This window comes from Crocodylus siamensis, chromosome 2 (genome assembly GCF_052110815.1).
Source record: "Crocodylus siamensis isolate JL-2025a chromosome 2, ASM5211081v1, whole genome shotgun sequence".
In the NCBI taxonomy this organism is placed as follows: Eukaryota; Metazoa; Chordata; order Crocodylia; family Crocodylidae; genus Crocodylus; species Crocodylus siamensis.
This window is the reverse complement of record NC_143396.1, coordinates 280,981,687-281,005,626: the sequence shown is the minus strand read 5'-3', so window position 1 is coordinate 281,005,626 and position 23,940 is coordinate 280,981,687. Positions and strand designations below refer to the sequence as shown.

The following is a 23,940-nucleotide window of genomic DNA, read 5'->3' as shown; positions in this document are numbered from 1 at the left end:
AACAAATGCATGCCAGATGTGGACGGGTAGCATTGGAGCACAGACTGCGAAGGCCAAAGGAAGTCTCAACAGGGACCCCTTTCACATTCCGTAGATCAGTTCTCATATTAATAACTTTGTATCCACAGTTGTAGCAAATACCCTCCTGACTAGAGCTCCTTTTTTAAATGATCCAGTGCCAGTAAGGTCATTTTTAAAGGTCTGTCTTGTGACCAGTCTTGTTACTCTGGGTCACATTGAAGACGATATAGAAGATTGTATGTGTGCATGTGTGTGTACACATTATGCAAATATTTGCAAAAACTCCGCTTGACATTTGTGGCCCTGTTGTTTGAGCCGTTTCCCTTGTCTCATATCTTCACGTCATAAACTCTGGTACATTTCTGGCCTTCTCCTTTAAACTCTTCTCTCATTAAGGGTTGCTCCCCAAAATTACAACTAGAGACCTCTTCGTGAAAATAGTCGTAAAGTTTGCTTGGCTTTCCTTTTTTGCAGTTTCACAGCCTCTCTCTGTCCTGCCCTGTCAGGGCTGATGTTGATAAATTCTTTTCGTGCTGCCTACTATTAGCTATTAGCATCAACACTAAACATTTCTCTGGAGCTGAGCTGTGAGGGACATGAGTAAAAGGATTTCAAGGAAAGTAGTGCCCAAGGTGGGCTCCAGTGGACAACAGCACAGATAGAGGTTCTCTAAACCCACACGACAGATAGGGACTAGCTGAAGTGATGAAACGGAGCATGCCACTGTGTAAACCTTAATCCTGTCCTGGATGGACCATCTTTCAGAAGAAGGGAGGTCAGTTCTTCAACTTGTAGCTTCTTTGCTGAAAAAAAATCTGCTTTGTTTTTACCATGTGACAATTAGCTGCCTTGGCTTAAAATCAGCTTCTAAAAACCTCTTCTTAACAGGCTGTCCTGCAAGTTCTGTTGGCTCACTTCAACCTCTTGCGTTCATATCCCATAACCTTCAAAAAAAGTCATTAATTCCAGCTTCCCTAACATGCACGCAGTTTCAGGAATGGCAAAATATCACTATCATGCCAGTTTACAATAAAACAGATCAGCATTACATGACTTAGTTCTCAACCCCAAGATCTGTGGGTCGCTCATGTCCGGATAATGGCGTATGCCTTTTGCAAGTGGTTGCACACTTCCAGCAGAAACAGTGTTGCTCCACCACAACAGCATTAAGCTCTTGATTAGGCATGTTCTGTACATGCCTTAAAATGTGTGATAATTTAAATATATATTTGCTATTTAAATAAGAGATTTGCCTTAATTGGCTGCTGGAAATTATGTGCAAGAAGGAATGATTTATTGCTTGTAATTGGAAATGAGTTACGAAGACGAATGTTGGTAATCATGAAATAAAGCTTGGAATATATTGATTTCCAGATGGTTGGCAATGGAATTGCTCTTTAGTGTTAAATATAACAGACACAGGCACAGGATTTTTTTCCTACCATATATCCTTATTTCTTGATGAATAACTTGTATAAAATTACAACAACCTGAATGTTCAAGTATTGTGTTCCTTTGCATAGACTTGCAAAAAGTAATTCATTTAAACATTAGCTGGATTAGCTGATATAGTGCAAGATGTAAGTTAATATTATGTCTGTATGATATTTGTCCTTGTAATGTCACATGTTTTAAACAGGAAAGATCTAACAATAAATCTTGCATCACCTTTGGGTATAAAAGTCTCTGTGGATTGTTCTCAGAGACTTCAGGTTACTAGATGTTTTCCTTTTCATCTTTTGCCTCATTATCTGTTTTTATGAGGTTGAGATTGATCAAAAACACCTGTCAAAAAGCAAATATTTGTAAACCTCCTCAGCTACATGTAGGAAAGTGTATTTATACCAGAGTTAAAAGCAACAACTCTGTTGCTGGGAACTTCACAACTGGACATTCTGTTCCTCGTGGTGTAATTTAGCTCTATTCAAATTAAAGCGCCATTTGTGTACTGTGTTAATTTTGGTTGACCCCTGCATAACTATAAGCCCATGATTTAAAAATGACTGGAATTTACATTTCTTGGCCAAAGTCCTATTGATGGCAGCCTTTTCTGCTAAGGTGAATGCATTATATCCCACTACCATATTGGCTAATTCAGTATAAGTCTGATTTTAAGCATGCCAGTTGTCCTACTCACAGGCTTAAAGTGAAGCACGTGTTAAATACTTTGGTGAACTAAGGCCTTTGTGGTTGGTTATTTACATGCCGTTCACAATCCAGGTGGGGACTTAGCTTTTTTGCTTCTTTGCTTTCAAGCACCTTTTCCTAGCCAAATACAAATTTACCTTGCTCCCACCATTTCTTTTGCTCAGCAAGGAGAGACTCCAAGCTGCTGTGATGAAAGGAATGCCATCTTTTGGTCAGAGATTCAGTACTGTGCATTTTATGATCAATTTTAGATATTTATTTATTCTGAGGCACCTAGAAGTGTCAAGAGGTGAGCTTCCCAGAGTCAATATTGACAGTCCCACTGAAAGTCACCTCCTTTCATACTTGCAGGAAGAATGTGCGCTGACCAGAAACTTGAGATCAGTCCTGGAGCATTTCTAATTTCCCATGGTCTGCAGTGATTTCCTTTTAGACTCAGACATATGTGCAAGTTATTCATGATCTGCTGGTTTTGCCTTATTTTTAGTTAGGCCTGATAATGTGGCTTTAGTTTTGAACTCTTTCATCTTTTGTCATTGGAAATTTGTTGTGGCCAATGACAAAAGTACCAAGTTTGGTATTTTACTGCAATTACTTAAGTACTTAGAGGTGCATGGTGCTGCTACAGTACTTAGCTGTCCTTAGAAAGATGCAGAAGTACTAAGATAAACAGGTTGCATCCAGATGAGCATGCATGTGCGGTATGCAGTTTGAGGCACTGCAAACTGCACGTGGTGCACGTGCACCCGTTTGCTGTGCTGCTGATTTGCAGTGCAGTGTTTTTTTTGAACACTGAGAGATCTTGGCGCCAAAAAAAAATGCTGCTAAAAAAAGTGGTTTAGCACATGCTTTGTGTGCCACCAGAAATGGAGCTTGGCCAGCCAGAGCCACACTCTGGCTGCCAGCCGGGCTCCAAGTAGCTGACTTGATGCCACTGCTGCTCCAGGAGGCCCCCAGGACCTCAGGTAAGACTGCTGGGGCTAGCACAGGTGCTGATCCCAACCCCTGTACCCCACCCAGGTAAACTTGGCATGTCCTAGGATAAAAAAATCCGTGGCACAAATATGCGCCGGTGTTCTTTGTCCCACAGGAAATGCACACCCCTGCACGTGTGTGCTCATCTGCATGTGCCCACAGTGTCAACAAATGTTTCTCTTTGGTTATCTTTATTGCAGGGTGAAAGGGAGTGTGTACATGTTCTTACCCAGGCTTTCAGGAAAAGAGGAATAAAGCAACTCTGCTTTAGCTTTCATGTGCTGCTGGGGGGGAGGGTGTGTGTGTGTGTGTGTGTGTGTGTGTGTGTGTGTGTGTGTGTGTGTGTGTGTGTGTGTGTGTGTGTGTGTGTGCACGCATACCATTATCACAGAGCCTTTAACACCTTGTGCTTTGTGGTAATACACCGATCCATTCTTTTAGCTTTGTGGTGGATAGCTCATCTGCACATACCATTATGGCCAGTAGAGCTTCTTACCTTTCACCTTTTCAGCTTCATGATTTCTTGGTCTGTATGGGCTCAAGTCTGGTCTTAGCACTGAAGATAACCTCAGAGCTGCAGTGCCTGATGCGGTGATGCTGAAGAGCCAAGCCTCTCTGATGAAGAGAAGGACTGTGCTGGAATCCAAAATGGGAGTGATGTCTCATTTTCACTCAGGTTTTTGCTGCTGCTTCAGTTTTCCACATTTGCCAGAAAGAGCTAATTTTTTGTTGTCATGGAGTAGGAAATGCTGGAGAATGGCATATCGGGTGTGGTTAGGCAGAAATTGCTACTGCTCACAGTAGATGTACCCAAGCTAGCTTGAAACTACTTGTGTAGACTGCATGGAGCTCAGTGTGGGCTCGCTGCCTGCCAGTTTCTTGGGCTGGTTTTATGGCCCATGCTGGGGGTTACATATAAGCAGTTCCTGAGGTGGCTAGTGTCAAGCTGGCTTAGGTATGTCATGAGCTGCAAGTGCTTGATTTCTGTGTGAAGAGCAGCTTTTGAGCTTTCTGCATTGCTAGCATCAGGATGGCTGATTTGGAGAAACTACTCTATCCATTAATACTGAAGAGAAAACTGGGGCCCAGAAAGTGCAGACTCGTCTGGCCTTGGTAAAGCAAAGTAATTAATGATATACCTAGCTCTAATATAAATTTGTGCATTGAGCCCAAGCTGCTGGGGATATTCTTTGTTGTCCTCAGAATATGTCTTTTTAAAATCCTTTTCTTCCCCTCGTAAAACCCCCCAACAAAAACCGATACCACTGGTCTGCAGCGTAGACTATCCACTGTTCAGTCTTGAACCAGCGATGAGTTTATGGCTCATCTTGTAACTCTGTAATGCTGCTAAAGGGACCTCCAGACTTTTGGACAGGGTTGATTTCCATCTGTTCAGTAGAAGATAACATGGACTTTAGATATTTCAACTTATTTTAGAATTGTTTAAAATTTGCTGTTTTTCCTCTCCCAGAGATGTCTGCTAAATTGGGACTGTTAGATGAAGTCAGCTTGACTTGGCAAGTGGAACGGGATCCAAAAGTAGTACCAATAAAATAAAAAAAGTCCTTCACCCTTTTCTCTAAAGCGCTCCACAAACGGAGTTTCTGTAGTAGATATGGTGCGTATACAGAACGCAATCATGATGCAGCACGGCTAGGTAGGTTTTATTGACACTTATCTAGGATAACCTGCATAATTTTACTCGAGACTTGCCACTCACGAGGAACACGCTCTTTCCAGACTCATGCCGATAAAACCGTTTTATTGCATTTTACCACTGTATATTTGTTGTTTGTCTGTCCATAAAATGAGTATGTGTGATAAGCAATAATAAGAGGTTCCTTACTTGGATGGATGAAGTTAATATTCAGTAGAAACAGAGCTTTGGTGAGTTTCCAGATTACTTCCAGAATTTCTCTGAGGGGATGTTACAGCGTCATAAACCTTTGGGTGGTTGAACTGCCTAATGTAACCTGCACATATTTATTGCCCCCATCATGCGCTCTCTATTTTATGTACTACACAATGTAATCTTTTGTTGTTATATAATAAGCAAAATAAAAACAGTTGTTTGTCACAGCCAGCTTGTTTTTCAAAGCATTTGTTCTCTTTGAAAGTTCAATCTGTGTGATCTTCAGCCCTGTCAGAATATATTATTTTGAGTCTTTTAAATTGCTAAACTGGAGGACAAACCTACATGTTATCTTCAGTCTCGGATGGAGGTGGAACGTGAGCTAAGCAGATCCTGTAGTGAGTAGATACTGGTGACATGCGCAGCGCCATTATTGTGTGTCAAAAACATGTCCAGATTGTCAGCTTCCAAAGCTATGTGTGTTGGTTGACTTGAGCATTTGTATATTTGCATAATTTTCAAATTAGTTTGAAATCTGTGGGTTCCACTTGGGGCTTGTTCATTTATTTTTTTTCTTCTTTGGGTGCAGCATTCAGAAGGTGGCCTGTTTCCCCCCCCACCCAAGTTTGTAACGTATGTAATTCTGTCATAATGCAAGTATACAAAATAATGAAATGTAATAAATCATGGACAATTACTGAAGCATTTAGAAAGAGCAGGCGGACCATTATTACAAACTAGTCAGAGGGGACCAGCAGGCACTGGAGGGGGAGTCCCTGTTCCCCCGAGCACCACCAGGAGTGACCAGGAATAACGGTCACAAGCTGGCAGAGGGTAGATTTAGGCTAGATAGCAGGAGGCGCCACTTCACTGTCAGGGCGGCTAGGGTCTGGAACCAACTTCCGAGCAAAGTGGTGCTGGCTCCTGCCCTGGGGGTCTTTAAGAGGAGGCTGGATGAACACCTTGCTGGGGTTGTTTGACCCCAGTACTCTTTCCTGCCATGGCAGGGGGTCGGACTTGATGATCTGCTCAGGTCCCTTCCAACCCTAGAAACTATAAAACTATGAAACATTATATTTCTCTTAAAATGCTAGGTTTTATATAGAGACATGATATATATCACAGTTTTCCTTAACCCAGGAAAAGACATTAATATATGGGATGCAGTAGCTCTGAATTCAAAGTGTTTCTTTTGCTGAGCAAAGTCCTGATTAAATGCAGTATGTGGGCGGATTACAGATGTGGTGTGGGGATGCATGTTAAAAGTTGGATAAAGAACTTTGGTTATCTGCTTTTTTTTTTGAAGCTGTTCATTTGAGCATTAATGCCCAGTCCCACCCCAGCCTTAAAAACAGCTGTGTTCCTTACTGATGACACGCTACAATATTCAAGCCCTCCCTGGTTAATCAGACAGCAGAAGGAGCTAGTATCTGTAGCCATGGCAGCCAATAATTTATTGTTCCATATGGCTGGTGTGGCAGCAGCTGCTCTGCTTTAAGGTCAGGGCATTATGGCACTTAAAAAAACCCAACCTCCCCTGTAAAATCTTTCCTTACTGCCTTGTACAGTAATAACTAGGGGTCTCTGTAGAGATGATGATGTGATCAGCCAAGGGAGATAAATTAGCTTATTTAAAAAAAATCAATGACATGATTCTCTCGGGAAACTAAGTTGACACGATCTGTCTGTGTGGGGTAGTTTTGACTCTTCAGTTTTCACTGTTGGTGTGTATTGATAGTGCATGTTAGATGCAGTAGGCCACATCTTGCTGATTAAATTGGGGAGTAGCTTTTGAAGTTGCTGGAGACCTAATAATATTAAAAAAAAAAGGGGGGAGGAGGGGAGTAAGAGGAGAATTGGGCCCAGCGTCTTTCCAGCACATTGAATCTTAGGCTCGGAGACAGCCAAAAATAATATCTAAGAAGAAAAGGGAGACTGTTTTTCTAACTACTAAGAAAAAAAAGCCTGCTTTCTGAACACTAGCATAGAACAGAAATCCACCCTGCAGGGCGCTAACTGGAGTACAGTCACTCAGTGTTGAAAAGTGGAAGAGAGCAGAATGAGTCCTTATATTTACCATCACACTTTACAAACAGCCTCTCCATAAGAACCTGCCCCTGTTCCTCATTTTAAGTAGAAGCATTTAACTTAAAAAGAAACTGGAATATTTACTGTGTGCTTTTACTGTAACGGGGATTGTTTTGGTCCATGTCCAAGCACATGCTTTATTTGCTGTAAAATATATACAGGCAGATTCAGAATATTGTTAGGGCCTCGTTCAATGGCTTGATTCTCACTGGCAGAGAAAAGACTTGAAGGTGTTGTAGAGAGGTTGTAGTGCCCCTGGGAATGTGAGGCAATTTGTGCCCTCCCCAGATAGGGAATGTGGCTGCAGTAATCATTCATTTTAAAGTGAAGATCTTTAATTTCATCTCTGTTGATGGTAAACTATGTAAATATAATATAATATCTTTTACAAGTTAGATAACTGGAATCCTTTAGTTACCTAATCTCCTGATGTTGCTGAATTCTCATGCTTGCATACATCTAAACGAGATATGCGGCTATGGGCGAACAGTGTTTGATAGTATCCTACAAATGATCAAGTTTCAGGAAAGCTCAGTAATTCAGATGAGATGGAGTAAAGAGAATATGCATATACATATCGATAAGTAGGAAAAGAAGGATCTGTCTTCAGATGTCTTTTTCTCTATGTCGTGGTATCCTTTGGGAGTATTGGGTAGGAAGTAACTTCTCTGGGTCAAGAGTATCTTGTCTCCCAGAATTTTGATAATCATGAAGTGCAGCAAACAATATCTGAAGCAAAATCCCATTGTATCCTGATCGCGCTGTGGGTGCCCACCCGTGCATTGTTTGCTCTGATATCCGCTCAGATATATCTACTGCAAATAGGTTCATCTCGGGCTGCCCCTGTTGTCCAAATGTCCTGAAAATGTTGTTATGAAGTGCTGGGAAGACAACTCTAGTTGCACATCTTTGCAAGTCGGCCAGTTTTTTGAATATTAAGATTCTTTTCTCTCTCAGGGATAATGCAGACCTATAACTTTTCACTCTTTTTCTGGGGTTTCTCTCCCCACCGTAGAATGGTTTTGGGTTTTCTTTTTTTTAAAGAACTGGAGAACAACCTGTCTCCAAATGCTAAAGAAAGCAGGACTAGTAAAACAGAGAGAAAAGGCAGCTTACAGTTCAAGAACGCTCAGCTCTGGATGTGTAAATAGACATTAATTAAATTGCTTAGGCTCTGCTAAAAGGTATGCTTGGGGACCTGTCTGAACTGAATTTAGGTTAAAGCTAAGTCTTGCTCTCTGCTGATCTGTGTGCACAAGGAGGAGGGAATAAGAAACAACCAGAAATAGATTAAAACAACTGAGAATAGTGTTCATAGCAATAAAAAAACTGCAGGATATCAAATGATTAGCAGTAACAACAATATTTGGCACTCAGATGACAAGATGATACAAATTAATTTAGTTTCTCCCAGTGTCTTTATATAAGCCTTACTTTTCGAAGGAATATCTTTTAGAATATACACAAGTTCAATTACCATCACTTTTTATTCAGAGATCATCTGAGGTCATTTTTTTGTGTAAATTTTCCTCAGTTCAGGATTACATGCAAGATGCTATGATCATCTCAGGCCAGATTCTGATTCAGTTTACACCAACGTAGGCTTGATGTCATGCCACTGAGATTGAGGGCCATGACAGGCTGGTATAATTAAGAAGAGAAAGGGCTCTTTGAGTCATTGTGAGGGAGTGGCAGAAGTGGGTAGAGGAGGGCTTCTTGCTTCTACATTCCCCGCTCCACCTGCCTGAATTTGTTGGCCTCCAAATTGTGTGGCAAAAACCATCTATGTGATAGAGTCTCTGTAGAGAGAGTTGAGAGTGATGTGTGGGATGGGGGTTAGCTCCTCTGCTTCTTAGCCAGCCTTTTTTCTTGTTGCCTTGAATTGCTATGGGATAGTTATAGTGAATGTAAATGTTAACGATTGTTAGGATGTAGAGCTTGTATAAAGGCTTCATTTTAGAAGTGTTTAAACGGAACGGATAATAGAGTGTGATAACATTAGCAAACCCTTTTCTTTGCCAATAGTACAAGTGAATGTTCTCTGTGGCAAGCTGAACTTTTCCTTTTACAACAGAACTCTTCTAATGTTGCCAAATCTTATGCTTTTTTTATTTCTCTCCAGATTAAGACCCTTGATTTCTTCACAACTAGCTAAGAAGGCTGCAACTGAAGAGGTACATGATGTTTACCTCCTCCCTCAAGAGCCCTTCTATACCACTACAGGCTGAAAACAGGTTTAGCTCTCTATAAAGCACCTAAAGCTTGATCTTGCAAATTCTTACAAACCTCACTGGACTCAGCACTTATTTGTAAGAATCAGAAAAGTTGGATTGGACGGGCCCTCTGAAGATCATGTAGTCCAACCCCCCTGCTCACTGTCTCTGCAGGGAGGCAGGAACATCCCTGTCTAAACCATCCCAGCCAAGTATTCACTATGTACACATAAATATAGAAAAGCTAGATGGGATTCTGTTCAATTGAGGAAGCTGGTAGCACTGCAAAGGTGATGCCTTGCATTTTCCAGGTGAGGTTTGCTTTTACAAAAATAAGGCTCCTCTAAGGAAGGCTGATCAAAATATAGAGCATGCATGCACATTCATCAATAATTGAGAACACACTCATGTTTAAGGTGTGCCAGAAGGATTCCAGCTGCAGGGAGGGAATCAAACCTGCAAGTCAGTAACAACAAACAAGTGAAGTGGGTGAGCAGCAGCAGAGTTTGTGTCCGCATATTAGTCAGCACAGAGATGGGAGTAATGCCATTCTGCTCTCCCAGCACCTGGGGCAAGAGGCATGATGACGACTTTCTCTAAATAGCAAAAGTTGATAATTATATAGTTTTTTTGAGACTATATTAATACAGAGGAGGAGACAGTGATAGGACCCTAGTACTGACCTCGCCTTTGGTTCTTTGTCCTGGAAGGGCAGTTTCAATTAGAGTAGACGTAGGATTTGTGTCCAGGCCACGGGAAGGCTTAGGCAGTTCCAAAGAGCCATCCAAGTTCACAGGATTTAGGCTCCTCAGTGCGCTGTGCAGAGAATGAGGACAGGCAGGCACCTCCAAAGGGGGATTCAGAAAGCCTGGAAGCAGCCAGCAAGAACTCCTAAGCATCATCAAGTTGTGTCTGACCTCTCCATCCTTTCACGAACTTAGTCGTCAGACTTGCATTACTTGTTGGGCATCTCTGTTCACTTGCAATTCAGAACTCCTGTTCCTGGTTCTGAGGACAGATGCTTAACATGTTAACGTGCCCTGTTGCCTAGTGGTTAGAACTTTTCTCAGTCAGTGGGTCCCTGCTAACAGGGAATGCATAAAGAATCTCAGGAAGTAGGAACCACAACCCAGGACTCCCTAGTGCATCAACTTTCACAGGAGGAGTGGAGAGTGCCTCAACCTAGACAGACTAAGAGTGGTTAGCCACTCTTCTAGGACATGGGGGATGAGGCTTTGAATCTCCTCAGGGTCAATGGGCCTAGGACCCAGGTCTCCTACTTCCTGGGCATGTGCTCTAACCAGTAGACTATGGGGCAGAAGGTGGCCATTGCCACCACCACTGTCATTTTGGGAGCTAAATTCAGTGCTATTATTGTGAGTTAGGTATGCTCAGACTACACTTACAAATCAGGTCTACCTGGGGACTTAGGCAGAGTTTTGACACCTCCTAGCACCAATCTGAATCCAAGCAGAGCCTACACAGCTTGTGCACCAACTGAATGGTTTCTGAGCATGCCCAGACGCCCTCCTGTAGACACGTGGGGAATTCTTTGGTCCAAAATGGAGATGCCAAGTCTATTTTGTGGCTGCTGGTAAGGAGCCAATTTGAATTCACCTTTCAGACTTAGAGGGTTAGATTCTCCTTATGTCTAGGGTGACCATATGTCCCATCTTGACTGGAACAGTCCTGGATTTCATGGGCTGGTTGGTGAAAATTAAAGCAAAAGTCCTGGACTCACAAGGGAGTGGGGTGCAGTCTGGTAGGGTGACGGAGTGGCATGGCACGCCAGGCAGGCAGACAGGCAGGCACTACTGCTACTGTGAGGGAGCAAGGTGGGTGGACTGGAGCGGTGCCCAGCACAACCCTCCCCCTGCTTCCAGTCACTGCTTAGGAGGAACCCGGCTGGGGCACGTGCGGGGAGGGTGGTGCCTGCCCGTCCATCTCCCTAGCACATCATGCCACTCTGCCTGTTCACCAGATGGTGCTCTGCTCCCTGGCCTGCCTGCCTCTGCTGCCGTCTCTGCCTGCAGCAGCTCTGCTGACTTGGGGGGAGAAAGGGCAGTGCCCTGGATTTCCTTAAAAATAAGATGGTCACCCTACTTGTATCCCACTCATATCAAACAAACTTGAAGCCGGCTATCGCTTATGTTTTGTAACACTAGATAATGTGTATGTGCATGTTTGTGTACACACAAACACATATAACCTAAACTGAAATTGCTGTCTATTCACATAATAAGCTGTTATATAACAATGTAAAAAGTTGATAATTTTCCAAATGGGTCTGCTGTTCATATTTTTTTAATGAATGTATGAACTCTGACAGTTTTGTAAAAGTACTAGTTAAACTTTGATTGGTAGTTTACCATGTTTCCACAACGATTGAGGCTCACGTGTGTGTGTGTATATACCATGTTTCCACAACAATTGAAGCTCACGTGAAGCTCAAGCGTGTGTGTGTGTGTGTGTGTATAAGGGAAAGTTTAAAGGTCAAATTGGAGTTCAGGTTTTCTGGAAATGGATCCAGGAAGTTCTGTTTAAAGGAACTGTTTGACAGCCTTATTTTAAAATGATTAAAAAAACATTGATTTTCAGAAACAGTTTGATATCCTGCCTGGGGAAATACATTTTCACTTTTTATGCTGTGCTCATTAGAAAAACCTGCACATTTTTAGAACTGTAACAGCCTGGAAATGGACATGTTAATTAGAAGAAGGTCATATTTTAATTAGCATGGTGCAATTTTAAAAATAATGAATCAGTTGTAGCTCTTTTATATTCACCCATTCTTAAGTGAAAATTTTCTGAGCAGATGGAAATTTCTAGCATAAAAATTGAATGAATTAAGATGTTGTTTCTCCTAAATCTGATGTCTCTATTTCTGCTCATGTCTAAAACCCCATGAGTTGTCAGTTTAATCATTCTGGATGGCAAAAGTGGTGATAAGTGATAGAAAATAAACGGAAAGGAAAGAAACTCATTTTACATGATAATGAGATTAATTTCTTACATACAGACAGGTTTTTGACGTTTTCTGAGGTGGCTACCCAGATGCCATTAAAATTAATGGGCACTCAGTGTCCTCTTACTGAGTGATGGAAGCAGTCCCCTTGGTGACTTTGAAAATTGCAGGCAGAAACTTTGCGTTATGTAGGTTGATCATCTTGATTTCTGAGCAGTTCAGGAATTTGATGTCAGAGTAATGAGAATATGGAGAGGATATCCCCTGTCTTTGTTTGTATACAGTGCCTAAAACCTCAGAGCTCTGCTATTTAGGGACACTTCAGGGATTCCTGTAGTATGCATAACAGTAATTGTTACCAAATTTGGTACTAATTCCAACCATCATCTACAGGAAGTTGCAGAAAGCTTATTTTATCCCTAATAGCTAAGCTGCCTAAGTCCCCCTTATGCTGAGGGAGCAGCAGAAAAGGCTTTCCTGGTCTATCGTCCTTAGCCCATTTGTTATTTAGGTACACTTCTATCTTCTCTTCTCTTATATGCCTCTTTTCTAAAGTAAACAGGTCCAGTCTTTTCAGTCTCTGCTGATGTGAGTATTGCTGACCCTCATTTCTGATAATGGATGACTAGTGGGAAGTGATGATATTCACATTCTCTGCTCTGGGTTTGCTCACCTGAAATGCAGCCTTAGAGAAATCACTGTAGGTCCCTGTTTTCAAGCACCTTCCCCTGCCCGCTGTTTTGAAAAAAGTTGATAATATTGGACTGGCTTCCCTAGGATACTACAACCAGATGCTCCAGGTGGAGGTTTTCCATTCTGTGAAGGGAAGACTCCCTGGCTGTGCTGCTGGTGGGGACATTTTTTGCAGTCCCCAGCTGCCTGTGAAAGGCAGAAAAGGGGATGGGAAGGCTAATGGAGAGTCTGAGCTTCACCGTGCCCAGTCCTCCCCAGTGAAAGGGAATTCGGCAGCTGAATGCAGATTAAAACCCCTCTACTGTGGCTTAAGCTGGAGTCATGAAGTTCTGAATCAAGGAATTCATTTCCTGCAGTCATTGCTTTCTACTACTCTTACTTAAAAGAAGTGGGGAGGTAGTGGCATTGAATTCATAAAAGCTCGAACAAGAATAGTTCTTTCTCTGAAAAAACTATAAACTGAAGAGCTATAAATGCAGCCTGGGCTGTGTGTTCGCTTATTCTTTCTACTGCCCCCAAGGTCTCTGGGATTTGCAGTCCATAATCAGGGCAGCAGGACTCTCAAGGTTTCTTGTCACTTCCTCTTCCTGCTTCCAGGTGCCTCTGGGATTTGTAGTTGCAGTCAGCACTAAGTTTTAGCAGGGCAGGGCAGCTCTGGACTTAGGGGAAGGTGAGTTTAACCCTCCTCCCTGGCCCCAGACTCCAGCCAGGGTTTGCTTGGAGGAGGTGGGGGGTGGGGAGGGGAGGAAGGTGGGGTAGTGAGCCAGCCAGTAAGGCCAATGAGCCAGCCCTAGTGACGACTGCCCCAGCTAGAGAGCAGAGGGGCAGGGCCAGCCCTGCTCTCTGAAGCAGACAGTACAGCCCAACGCAGGGCTGAAAGGCATGCTGGGATGCTGGAGGACTCTAATTAACTTAAACCAGGAAGAGGTCTAGGATAGAAGTTTCATAAACCGGTTTCACCTAAATCAGTTCAGTCTGATACTTCATTCAACCAGGTTTATCTTAAACCAGTTTCAGTCATTTTGAAACTGGTTTATGTGCACTGAACTTCTGTTCTGTTACAGGTTTAAACCAGTTTCTGATCATGTAAACCAGTTTATGTGCAACTTCTGTCCCTAGCCTTAGTGAGACTCCTTATCTTTAAAAAGTCTAGATAGTTGTAGAAATAACTGGAAACTGGGAGGATGAGCACCATGTCAGCATCCTCAATCCTGGACATTGGTGTGTGCTTTGTGAATCAGACTGTAAGTTTGACCACCATTGTTACTATTGCCTATTTGCAGAACAGAAGAGGTCCCAGATTTTATTATCAATATAATATGATTAGCTACCTGGAGGGTGGTACAAAGGGGATAGAATTAGACTGTTCTCAGTGGTGGCAGAAGAAGAAGCAATGGTCTCAGGTTGAAGGAAGTTTAGGTTAGATACTAGGAATAACTTTCTCACTAGGAGGGTAGTAAAGCACTGGAACAGGTAACCAGAGAGGCTGTGGAATCTCCATCCATGGAGGTTTTTAAGACCTGAGTAGACAAAGCTTTGGCTGGGATGATCTTGTTGGGGTTGCTCCTGCTTTGGCATGGGGTTGGACTAGATGACTTCCTGAGGTCCCTTCCAACCTCAGTTTTCCATGATTCGAATACTCTTTTATGGTGTTGCTGTGCTGTCTAACAAGAACTATTGATGGACTGTTGATTCTGCTTCCAGACAAACCAACCTATCTGTATGATGAATACCCATCAAGGTTTTTTCCCTTGACATGAGGGTGCATTTTGATGATCATTAAGCACTAGTATGATTTTGTAACAAGTTTTTGTGAGCTAAACCTAGTAAAGCAAAGCAAGGCAAGCTTCCCCATGGAGCTGTGCCAAAACACCTCCAGCCTCCGACTAGTTCTGCCTTGCTCTTGTGCAAGGATTGTATTTTAACTGTCATTATATCCTATTAAGTTTTGCTTGAGTATTTGCCTGGCTTTGAAATACCTGAAAACTTCTGGTGTTTATCTAAGATTCACATTCACAGCACTTGGCTATTTGAAGGTTTCCCAGAAGAGTTAAGCTCCTTAGGCTAGGCTTAGACTTCGATAGAGGACAAAAGTGATAGGCCGACTTATTCCATCCCTTTTATATGGAGACTTTTAAGGGGACGGAAAATGTTGGATACAAAGAAAGGCTTGCTCTAGTATCCCTGTTCCCTTTTGCAGGTTACCTTTTCAGACTTACAACCAGAAGTACAGGAGTTGGGAAAAGCAGAGAGTGTGCTGGTAGAGAGTGGACCAGTGTCCTATAACCATGAGGATGATGCTGAAGAAGAAGAAGTAGAAGAGGAGGATGATAATTGCATGAGTGCCCTTCAGTTAATGGGAGGAAATGGTAAGTCTGGGTGTTAGATTATGGTGCCTCATGAGTTAAATGTGCTTTTTAAGGCAAACTGATTTCTGTGCTTTCTAAAATAAAAATTGTTCTAGAGAAGAAAACTGAATTATTAATGACATTAAAAAAAAAAGAAAGTTATCAGTCATGGTAGATGACTGTATTGGGTGTAAAGTGAATGTAGGCGTGATTAGAATGGTGATAACAGGTCTGATGCTGGACTCCAAAGCTGGCATCAAAATTCTTTCCATAATGTGTGTGGTCCAGGTTGTACCTGCTCAGCTGCTGTGCTCACTTCTGTCTCAGTGAGGGTAAAATGATTCAGTGAGCCTTGCCCAGGCTCTTCCTCCTGGTGGGTGGTTTTATCCTCTTTCAGTATATTTGAGCAAGTATTTAAAAATTCCCTTTGTCATTGTTACAGTTAAGGCATGTTAAAGGTCATTTTAGCAAATGGGTGAATGTGTCGTCAAACACCAGAGGCAAGCCTTGCTAAGGATTTCTCTCAATAAATACATATCTTCATTTTCTTTTCAGTAAAAATGATCTGGATTATTTCTATTGCGTGAACACTTTTGCCTGGTACTGCCATGTACCGGCTAGAGAAAATACTGCCACTTTCTCTCTAGTACTGCCACGCATGCAGAGCACAGAATCATCCTGTTCTGGTTCACCACACCTCTCCCCTTCAGTGCTTTCCAGGCTTTGCATGGCCTTGCAGCAGGATGTGGGATTTGCTCCTTTTGTGTAATACTGGAACTTTCCTGAGACTTCCCATGACAGGGAGTACAGCCTACGAACCCCAGTTTTAGGCTGGAAGACATTTTTTTCTTCACATATTCTGGATTAAATTCATAGGCTAGTGTAGGCTGAATAGATGCTCATTTCTATCAGAAGAAATTTCTTCTGGTAGAAAAACATCCCAGGAGCTAGACTGTACAGATGTCCCTCTAGCCCCATGGCAGGAAAGCATCTGAGGCAATCTCTCCAACTAGGGAGCACTAGAGGGCTGTTCCCTGGGCTACTTCTGCTCTTCAGGGAGCCTGCTCTCTTTCCTGCTTGGGAAAGGGACAGGATGTCAAGCAGCAGCTGCCACAGACAGCCAGGGAGGGTTCCTGCCCCAGGAGAATGCACCCCCATCTTGTCAATCAGCTGATTGACAGGAAGGAGCATTCTCTTGTGTTGGGAAGCTTCCTTGTTCCCCGCCACAGAAGAAGAATAGCCCCCCTTTTTGCATTCTCCTGGGCTGATTTCGGGGAGCCCAGGCTGGGGGGAGCACTCAGCTGCTGTGCAAGCCTCAGCTGCAAGCTCCAAGGGGAAGCTGGTGAGAGCCACCAAAGGCCCCTGCCTTTTCCTGGGGACTGCCCAGTTTGAGGAAGAGGCAAGTAGCAAAGGCTGCTGCTCCCCTCACCTCCCAGTCCAACAGGAGCAGGAAAGCAGCGGCCCCCTATACCTTCTCAAGACTGGGGTCGCAGGAAGGGAGGGAGCCTTTCCCTTGGTCCCAAGAAGGAGTTAAACTGAGGGAAAGTGTATAGACCTTCAGACTCCCAAGAGAAATGCTTCCAGGGATGATTTAACCCTGGTTGTTGCCAAGTTATTTTTCTCCCGGAGTGGCCATTTTTGATCTGGGAGGAAAAGCCTGAATGTCTGTACACCTCTGGTTTCTATCAGGAAAATGGCCAGTCTGCCAGTAGAAACTGAACATCGGTACCTGGTGCTGATCTGAGTAACTTCTATGTCAAGACAAACACTATGAATTTGGCTCTCCAGCTCAGATTGAAGTGAGTCTTGAAACACCATCTCTGAAATAAAAGTTATGAAATGAGGTCTTTTCCAACCATAATGTAATACAGTGATCATGCACAACTCATTATCCTGTATGTGTATGACAGCCTTTGTGGCAACTGGGAGCTGCCATGGACTTTGTTCTGTGTTGGTGGGTCATAGTTGGATACATCAAATGAAGAATTTAGCTTTTATTTGAAACTTGCTTTTAAAATTGAAGTTGCTGGGCATGCATAAATGGGACCGTAAAGTGGAAGCTCCCAATTATGGAGTCTGACAAAACCAAGTAGACAGAAGGTTTCTTTTGGAGGGTTGGTTTACTGTTATTTGCTGTGCAAAGTTCCCCAACGCCGATGTCAGCTGCAGACTTTAATTCAGCTTTTACACCCTGTCTGCAGCCTTATCACGTTGCTTTTAGACAGTTTTCCAGTCAGAAATCAATCTGAACTGTAGGAAAAATACTCTGATGCTAATGTTTATCATTAGGATTTTGTTCCCAAAAAATGCACCCATGTGAGTGGGTGGGTCTCTGTTTAAAAATATTAATAGTAAAGCCCACAAAAATCGTATAAAGGTCACTGGACTTTTTTTCCTGTGTTACTATTTTAAAACCATTCTGAGAACATTCCACTCCCCTCTGCCTGGATCTGGACAACAGCCAAAAACCCGGAGTATTTTCACTACTAGGCAAAATAAATTAGTACCATTCCCAGAATTAAAATGCAGATGTGCAAAGTTAATCAGCAAAACAAGTGCCTTGCCTATTTATTCATGGAATTTAGACCTCCCTGATAGGCATAACTGTAGGAGATCCAGGCGATGAGCATCAGCCTTTCTGAGCATATTGCTATAGATGATATTTGTTTCTGCTTCACAGCATCCATTTGTTTGTGTCCCCAGATGAAGCGCTACACCACACTTCCTGCACCGGAGTTGGAACTTTCAGGTTAAATCTGCCAAACCAGTCACATGTAATTTGTAAAACTTGGGTTCCCCATTACAACAAAAAGATTTTGTTGTACAGCACACAAGAAAGAAATTGCTGTACCTGGAAACATGCATAGGCTCTCTTTATTTTTTCCTTCAACTCCGAAATCATCAGTGCATTAGGAAAGATTCTGGGTGATGATTGGGAAAGAGATGAAAGTGGCCTTTTAGAGTTTAAACTGCTTCAAGGGGCGTCAGCTATAGGAATTTGGAAGCCAGATGTGCTAATTGAAGTTCACTGCAACATACCGCCTTGCTTTTGGGAATCTCTGCCAACTGAAGGGAACTCTGTAGTGGCTTGTGAACGTCTATGGATTCAGCTTAGACTCCTTGAATGATGTAAATGAAGCAATTAATTCTTAGTGCTCATGTCTATGTAAAAATCACACCTGTTCATAAATGCATATTGTTGCTTATCTGTTATCATGTTCCAGATTTACAGTTGATGATTCATTTTACTTTCTGGCCTCTAAACTATACAGTGTATTTTGCAGGTCTGTGTGTCTAGTGTCTTTGAAATGAGGACATAGGACTCCACAGGGATTTGATATGCTCTAGAGCATGGGTAGGCAACCCCTGGCACAGGTGCTACAGCATGACACGCAAAGGCCTGTTGCTTGGCACTCTTGCCTCGGGATAGACAGTGAGGAAGGGGCCAGGGCTGTGCTGCCACAACAAGAATCGGGCCCCTTGCGGCTCCCCCTCGCAGCTGCCACGTTTGGCACACCAACATCTTACAAGTTGAGGTTGTGGGTGTTTCTGGCACTCTGCCCAAAAACATTGCTGGCCCCTGCTCTAGAGCTTTCACTAACATGTGCAGGCCTTTGCGTGCCAGGGGTTGCCTACCCATGCTCTAGAGCATATCAAATCCCTGTGGAGTCCTATGTCCTCATTTCAAAGACACTAGATAAATACATATATGGGCGTTCACAAGTAATTTCAGCTTTCTCAGGGAGGCCATATTGCTAGGGTGACCACATGTCCCAGTTTGGCCGGGACACTCCAGGATTCTCTAGCCCAGTCCCGGCCAGTTGGTCAAAAGTCCCAGGCTGGAGTCCAGCAGGGAGGCAGAACAACATGAGCAGGCACCGCTGCTGCTGTGAGGGAGCAAGGGCATGCCGCGTTCAGGTGCGGTGGCACCTGCTTCAGTCTGCCCCAATTGCTCCCGCGCAGAAGCGATGGTGCCTGCCCAGCCTCCTGTCTAGTGCACCATGCTGCTTCACTTCCCCACCAGAGTCCGGCCCCGGGACTTTTGACCAACTGGCTGGGACCAGGCTGCAGAATCCTGGAGTATCCTGGCCAAACTGGGACATAAGTTCACCCTACATATAGCAGATTTTCTCCTTAGTTTTAAGAAACCTATATGAGTTTATCATTCAGTTAATTAAAAACTTACCAGCTTGTTACATGACTCAGGAATAGTTTGGCAGTTGTATTATTTCCTTTTTTTTTTTTTTTTTTTTACATGTACCTAGGAATATTTTCCTTTCTATAATTTTTTTTTCTGTGTGTTTCAGATTATGGCTGTGATATGGATGATGATGATGGCTACTAGTTCCGTTAGCTTCCAGAAGACATGTAGCAGTGCCTGGTTTCCAACAACTCTTCTAACTTTATGAATGGTGAAAGAAGCTGTCTGTGAGCAGCAAAAATAATTGAACAATCCTGACTTTTGTAAGGAGAATTTTAGTTCAGCCATTGATTCTGGTCAGTCTATACTGACCTATAACCCTGCAATAAGGTTTGGGTTTATAGTACTTGAATTTGTTTTGGATCATGTTTTGAGGACAGAATTAATACAAGTAATGTTTCCAGAGAACAAAGGAATATAGAACAATAGCCTGTATAGATTGTATGTGTGGTGGGAAGCAATACATCTCATCTCTGAGCCTGCTTTGGGCATCCTGTTGAAAAGGAACATAAGAAGGAGATAAGCAGAATAACAAAGCAAGTGAAAACTTCCACATTAATCTTTGGAATAGACCAGGCTGAATTCTCTTATATTGTCACAGTGAGAAAAAAGGTATATTTCTAATCTTTATTAAAAATGTGACTCTGCCATTGCATACAAGCCTCTATACCCAGTGCTGTCAAATACATAAATTAAGGACAAATTGTATAATTTTATGACAGTATCTTTTTTTCCTGAAGTTAAGTAAGCACTTATATAGAGAGTCATGTGTTCCTTAAGATATGTTGCCAGTAGAAGAGAAAGTTGTCACAAAAAGTGGTCTTCTACTACTATGTAAATGCTGATGAATTATTGTCAAAACACTACGTAGACAACATGAACGCTTTTTACCAAAACCAGGAGATATTGTTTTGGTTGTGTCCATTTCCAGTGACTTGACTTCTTTGGTGTCATAGGACTGGTGTGGATGTGATGTTTGATATTGGTGCAGAATGTTGCCATCTTTATTGACGTGCTGCGTTCTAGCTGATTAAAAGAATAAGGCTGCTCTGGGACTCAGCTAAATTGAGAGTAGCTTGTCTAGTGTATTTTTTTTTTAATAAGGAAAAGGAATAGAAAGAAACCATAGCTTTTTAATAAATAAACTAGTTTGTGCTTTGACTGAATTTTAATTTAATTTAATTTAATTTAATTTATTTAACTCTTTACTGATAAACGAAAGGTCACTATAGAGCAGTCTGATTTGACTTGGTTCAAATTCCATTTTTCTACAACAAATGGTATGTCAGTACTGTTAAAAGTATGTTCTTCTGAGATCCTCTGTTTCAACCCACTAATCTCTTTGATCCCAAACCCGACAGACCAGCCCATCTGCATCCAAGGACTGTGGGTCAAAACCAGACTTGGTATTGACCAGTTCAGTTCTTTTCCCCTCTGTCCTTACTGTCCCCACCACCACTTGGGCCTGATTCACTGAGGTCAACGGAAACCTAAATGTTTTAAATCACAGCTTTTAATGTTGAGAGAGACAGGAGCATTTTGGGGGTGAAGGACCCTGCACCACCTGTGAGAATCAAACTAGACCAGGGAAAATTGGACAGATATCTCTTATTAAAACAGCCTTCCATGAACTGCGCTGCTACCATCCCACGTGCCATCAAGAAGCAGTCTGTTCATCCATTGGCAGAGTAGTTATCACAGTAGCACCACTCTCCTTTTTCCTTCCCCAATTCTGAGTAGAAAATGTGGTATGCAAAAAAAGGAAGATAGACATTGGTGCTCTTCCCTGCAGGAAGGAGATCTGGGGTCAACTTTGATTACCACTGTCTGGGATGATGGAGATGGAAATTGACTCCCAGCAGCCATTAAAAAGGGCTAGAGACTTTTAACCTTCCTTTCCACCAGTGGAAGATCATGTAGTGAAAGATGGCATAGGTGCAGCTCCACGTTCTTGAATCTACAGTGGACTTCTTCAGACAGTTTATTATTAGCTTAGCTGCTTGGTGTGATCCTTTGGCTAGGAGGCATCTAATTGATCTTGCTGAGCCTTGCATAGCAATATTTCTGCAATGGGTGTGTTGACTACAGATGCCCATGCAGAGAGTGAGGAGATAACCAAATTAATGGCTAGTCCAGGCGGAACAAACGCATTTTCTTGAACCTGTCCTTAAGTTACTTGGTCTGTAGGGTTTGGGATTTGAAAGGATTTTTATGGGCAGAAAAGAGAAAATTCAGTAGAAGTCTTATGGGAATAGCTGGTACTCTGGCAGAAAAGTTACAGATGTTCTCTGTCTGCTTTGGTAGCTGTACAAATGCTCCACAGCGAATTAAATTATGGAGTTAAACTTTTTGTCTCCCTTTCCTCTGCACCAAGAATCACAGTATAATCGTATTGTAAGAGGAAAAAAAATTGACAAGTAACTGTGTTTTACCGCCCTACATGTCTGAAAATCTTACGTGCCCCTGACTAGTCCAGTTTATTTTAATATAAACACTGTTCTAATCTGTCCAAGACCAGCATTGTAATTACCCATACTCTCAGTCTATTCTTAAAGCTTGGCTTTTACTCCAAGGTACAGCCTGTTTTCTGTACAAGAAATAAACCTGTGTATTGACTCACGTAGGGCAGAATGCTTCCCTCTCTCCGAAGCTTGATGTCGGCTCTTAAAGAAACTGCTAAGAAGGGTTCTCGATTGCGGAGAATCTTCCTTTCAGTTTTCCGTGTAGATTTTCATTGGTTATTTTCCCTCACTAGAATATTTAAACCAGCTGCCAGTGCAGTGGCTCATTACACTGGGGAACTTGGATGCACAGTGGAGGCCGCTTCTCTTGAAAGCCTATTGCTAGGAAATTAAATTTTCAAGAATAGATTGGGTTTCTAGGAGGCAGGGGACACTTTCCTGTTAAAGAGGGGAAACTTCTTGCAGGGGTTCTGAGTGCTCTCCTAAGATTCAGTCGGACATGGTATTGCATAGTCTACCAGAAATGAGCTTGAAGAGCACAAAAGGACCCAATTCCATTAAAATGTGAGCCTCGTTAATGAATTGAACTGCACGTGCTTGTGTCTGGGAACCTCGATGAAAGGCAGAGACCCTTGGTATCAGATACAGCAACGCAGCTCTTTAAGCATGAAAGGAATTTCAGAGTAGCTGTGTAGGTTTTTAATTTATTGGTGACAAAGCAGGATTTTTATACCATTCATTCCTTCTCGATTTAACTAAGCTCAGGAAATGTAAACAGATTAGAAGATACTAGTTTCTGTTTTTACAACTACTCATGAAAGTGTAAAAAGGTTAACACTACATTGACTCTATTTACTGTGTTTGCTGTATTGCAGCCTGGATTCCTTTTTAGAATAATTTGGCCCTGCTTTATTCTGGGTCCTAATTATATCAAAGAGAGATTATGAGGGTTTCAGCATTTGTTGTCCTTAGATCTTCATACTAGAGCCCACATGCACTCTGTATCTTAGCTTTTCCTTTATAAAGCATAAATGTCTCACTGCAAGTCACTTTATTTGACAGGCAAAAACCCTCCAGCTGTTGCGTTGTGCTTGTCTGCCATGGAGCCTTTTTAACACTCTCTACTATTGTGGGTATATAATATGAGAGAGGAATAATGAAAATAACAAGTTGGTTCACCATGATAATTGTGTTTTCAGTGTCTTAATCTTGCGTGACATTCCTTTAAAGTCACCATGTTCAATATAGCAAATCTTAAATCGTGCCAGGCAGCCTTGTCTTGAGGGTTTCGTGTTCATCAAAAAGCTTCTTGCCACGTAGATGGATTGTTTATATTCTCTTTGGATTACATTGAAGCTCTTGTCACAGATATATGTTGTTAATGTACTTTCCTCAATATACGTACTATTATTTTTTATTTCTTGCGTTGAGTCCATGCATTTTGGTTCAGTTGGTGCCAAGGAGTTTAGACCTATTTGATGTAAACATGCGTGTCTTCCTTGCACAACCGCACGGTGATTTGTGTTCAGCCTTTTTTATTGTAATATATTTGCTGTAAATAAAAACCAAAACCCTTGCATAGACCATTTGTTTATGATAAATTCTTGCATATCTCGGATTCTTTCATCTCTTGATTCTTATGAATGTTTGCTCTTGATTGGTGTCTGATTGGACGATAGTGGACAAAATCTCTAATTTAGAGCCTTTTTTGTCTCAAAAAGAGCCGGGGACCAGGGGGAAGGGGAAACCATTTCTAATCAGGCAAGTGTGTTTTAGAAAATGTGTTCCACTGATTATCCATAAATGTAGATAGTTTTTGCAAACGGCACAACATTAACAAGTTCTTGCCATCAAATCATGTAATTTAGTGAAAATGGGAACAATATAAAATGTTTGCTCAATAGGAGTGTTATTCTGTTGCTCATTTATGAAGGTTTCTAACTTGACAAGTAAGATGTGCACCGACTTCAAAGT

The 23,940-nt window shown here is 42.2% G+C and overlaps 1 protein-coding gene across 6 annotated transcripts in view; it reads left to right on the top strand.

Moving 5' to 3' along the window:
* Positions 1–23,549, top strand: part of BRF1 (BRF1 general transcription factor IIIB subunit) — a 248,210-nt gene extending 224,661 nt beyond the window's left edge. For 4 of the 6 annotated variants that reach the window (XM_090034172.1, XM_090034173.1, XM_090034177.1 and 1 more), the window contains 3 exons: positions 9,207–9,258; positions 15,156–15,324; positions 19,611–23,549. In XM_090034172.1, coding sequence (XP_089890298.1) covers positions 9,207–9,258; positions 15,156–15,324; positions 19,611–19,648 — 259 coding nt within the window. In that variant the 3' untranslated portion in view covers positions 19,649–23,549. The other 2 variants (XR_016440380.1, XM_090034175.1) reach the window with 2 other exon arrangements.
* Positions 23,550–23,940: the final 391 nt, after the last annotated feature.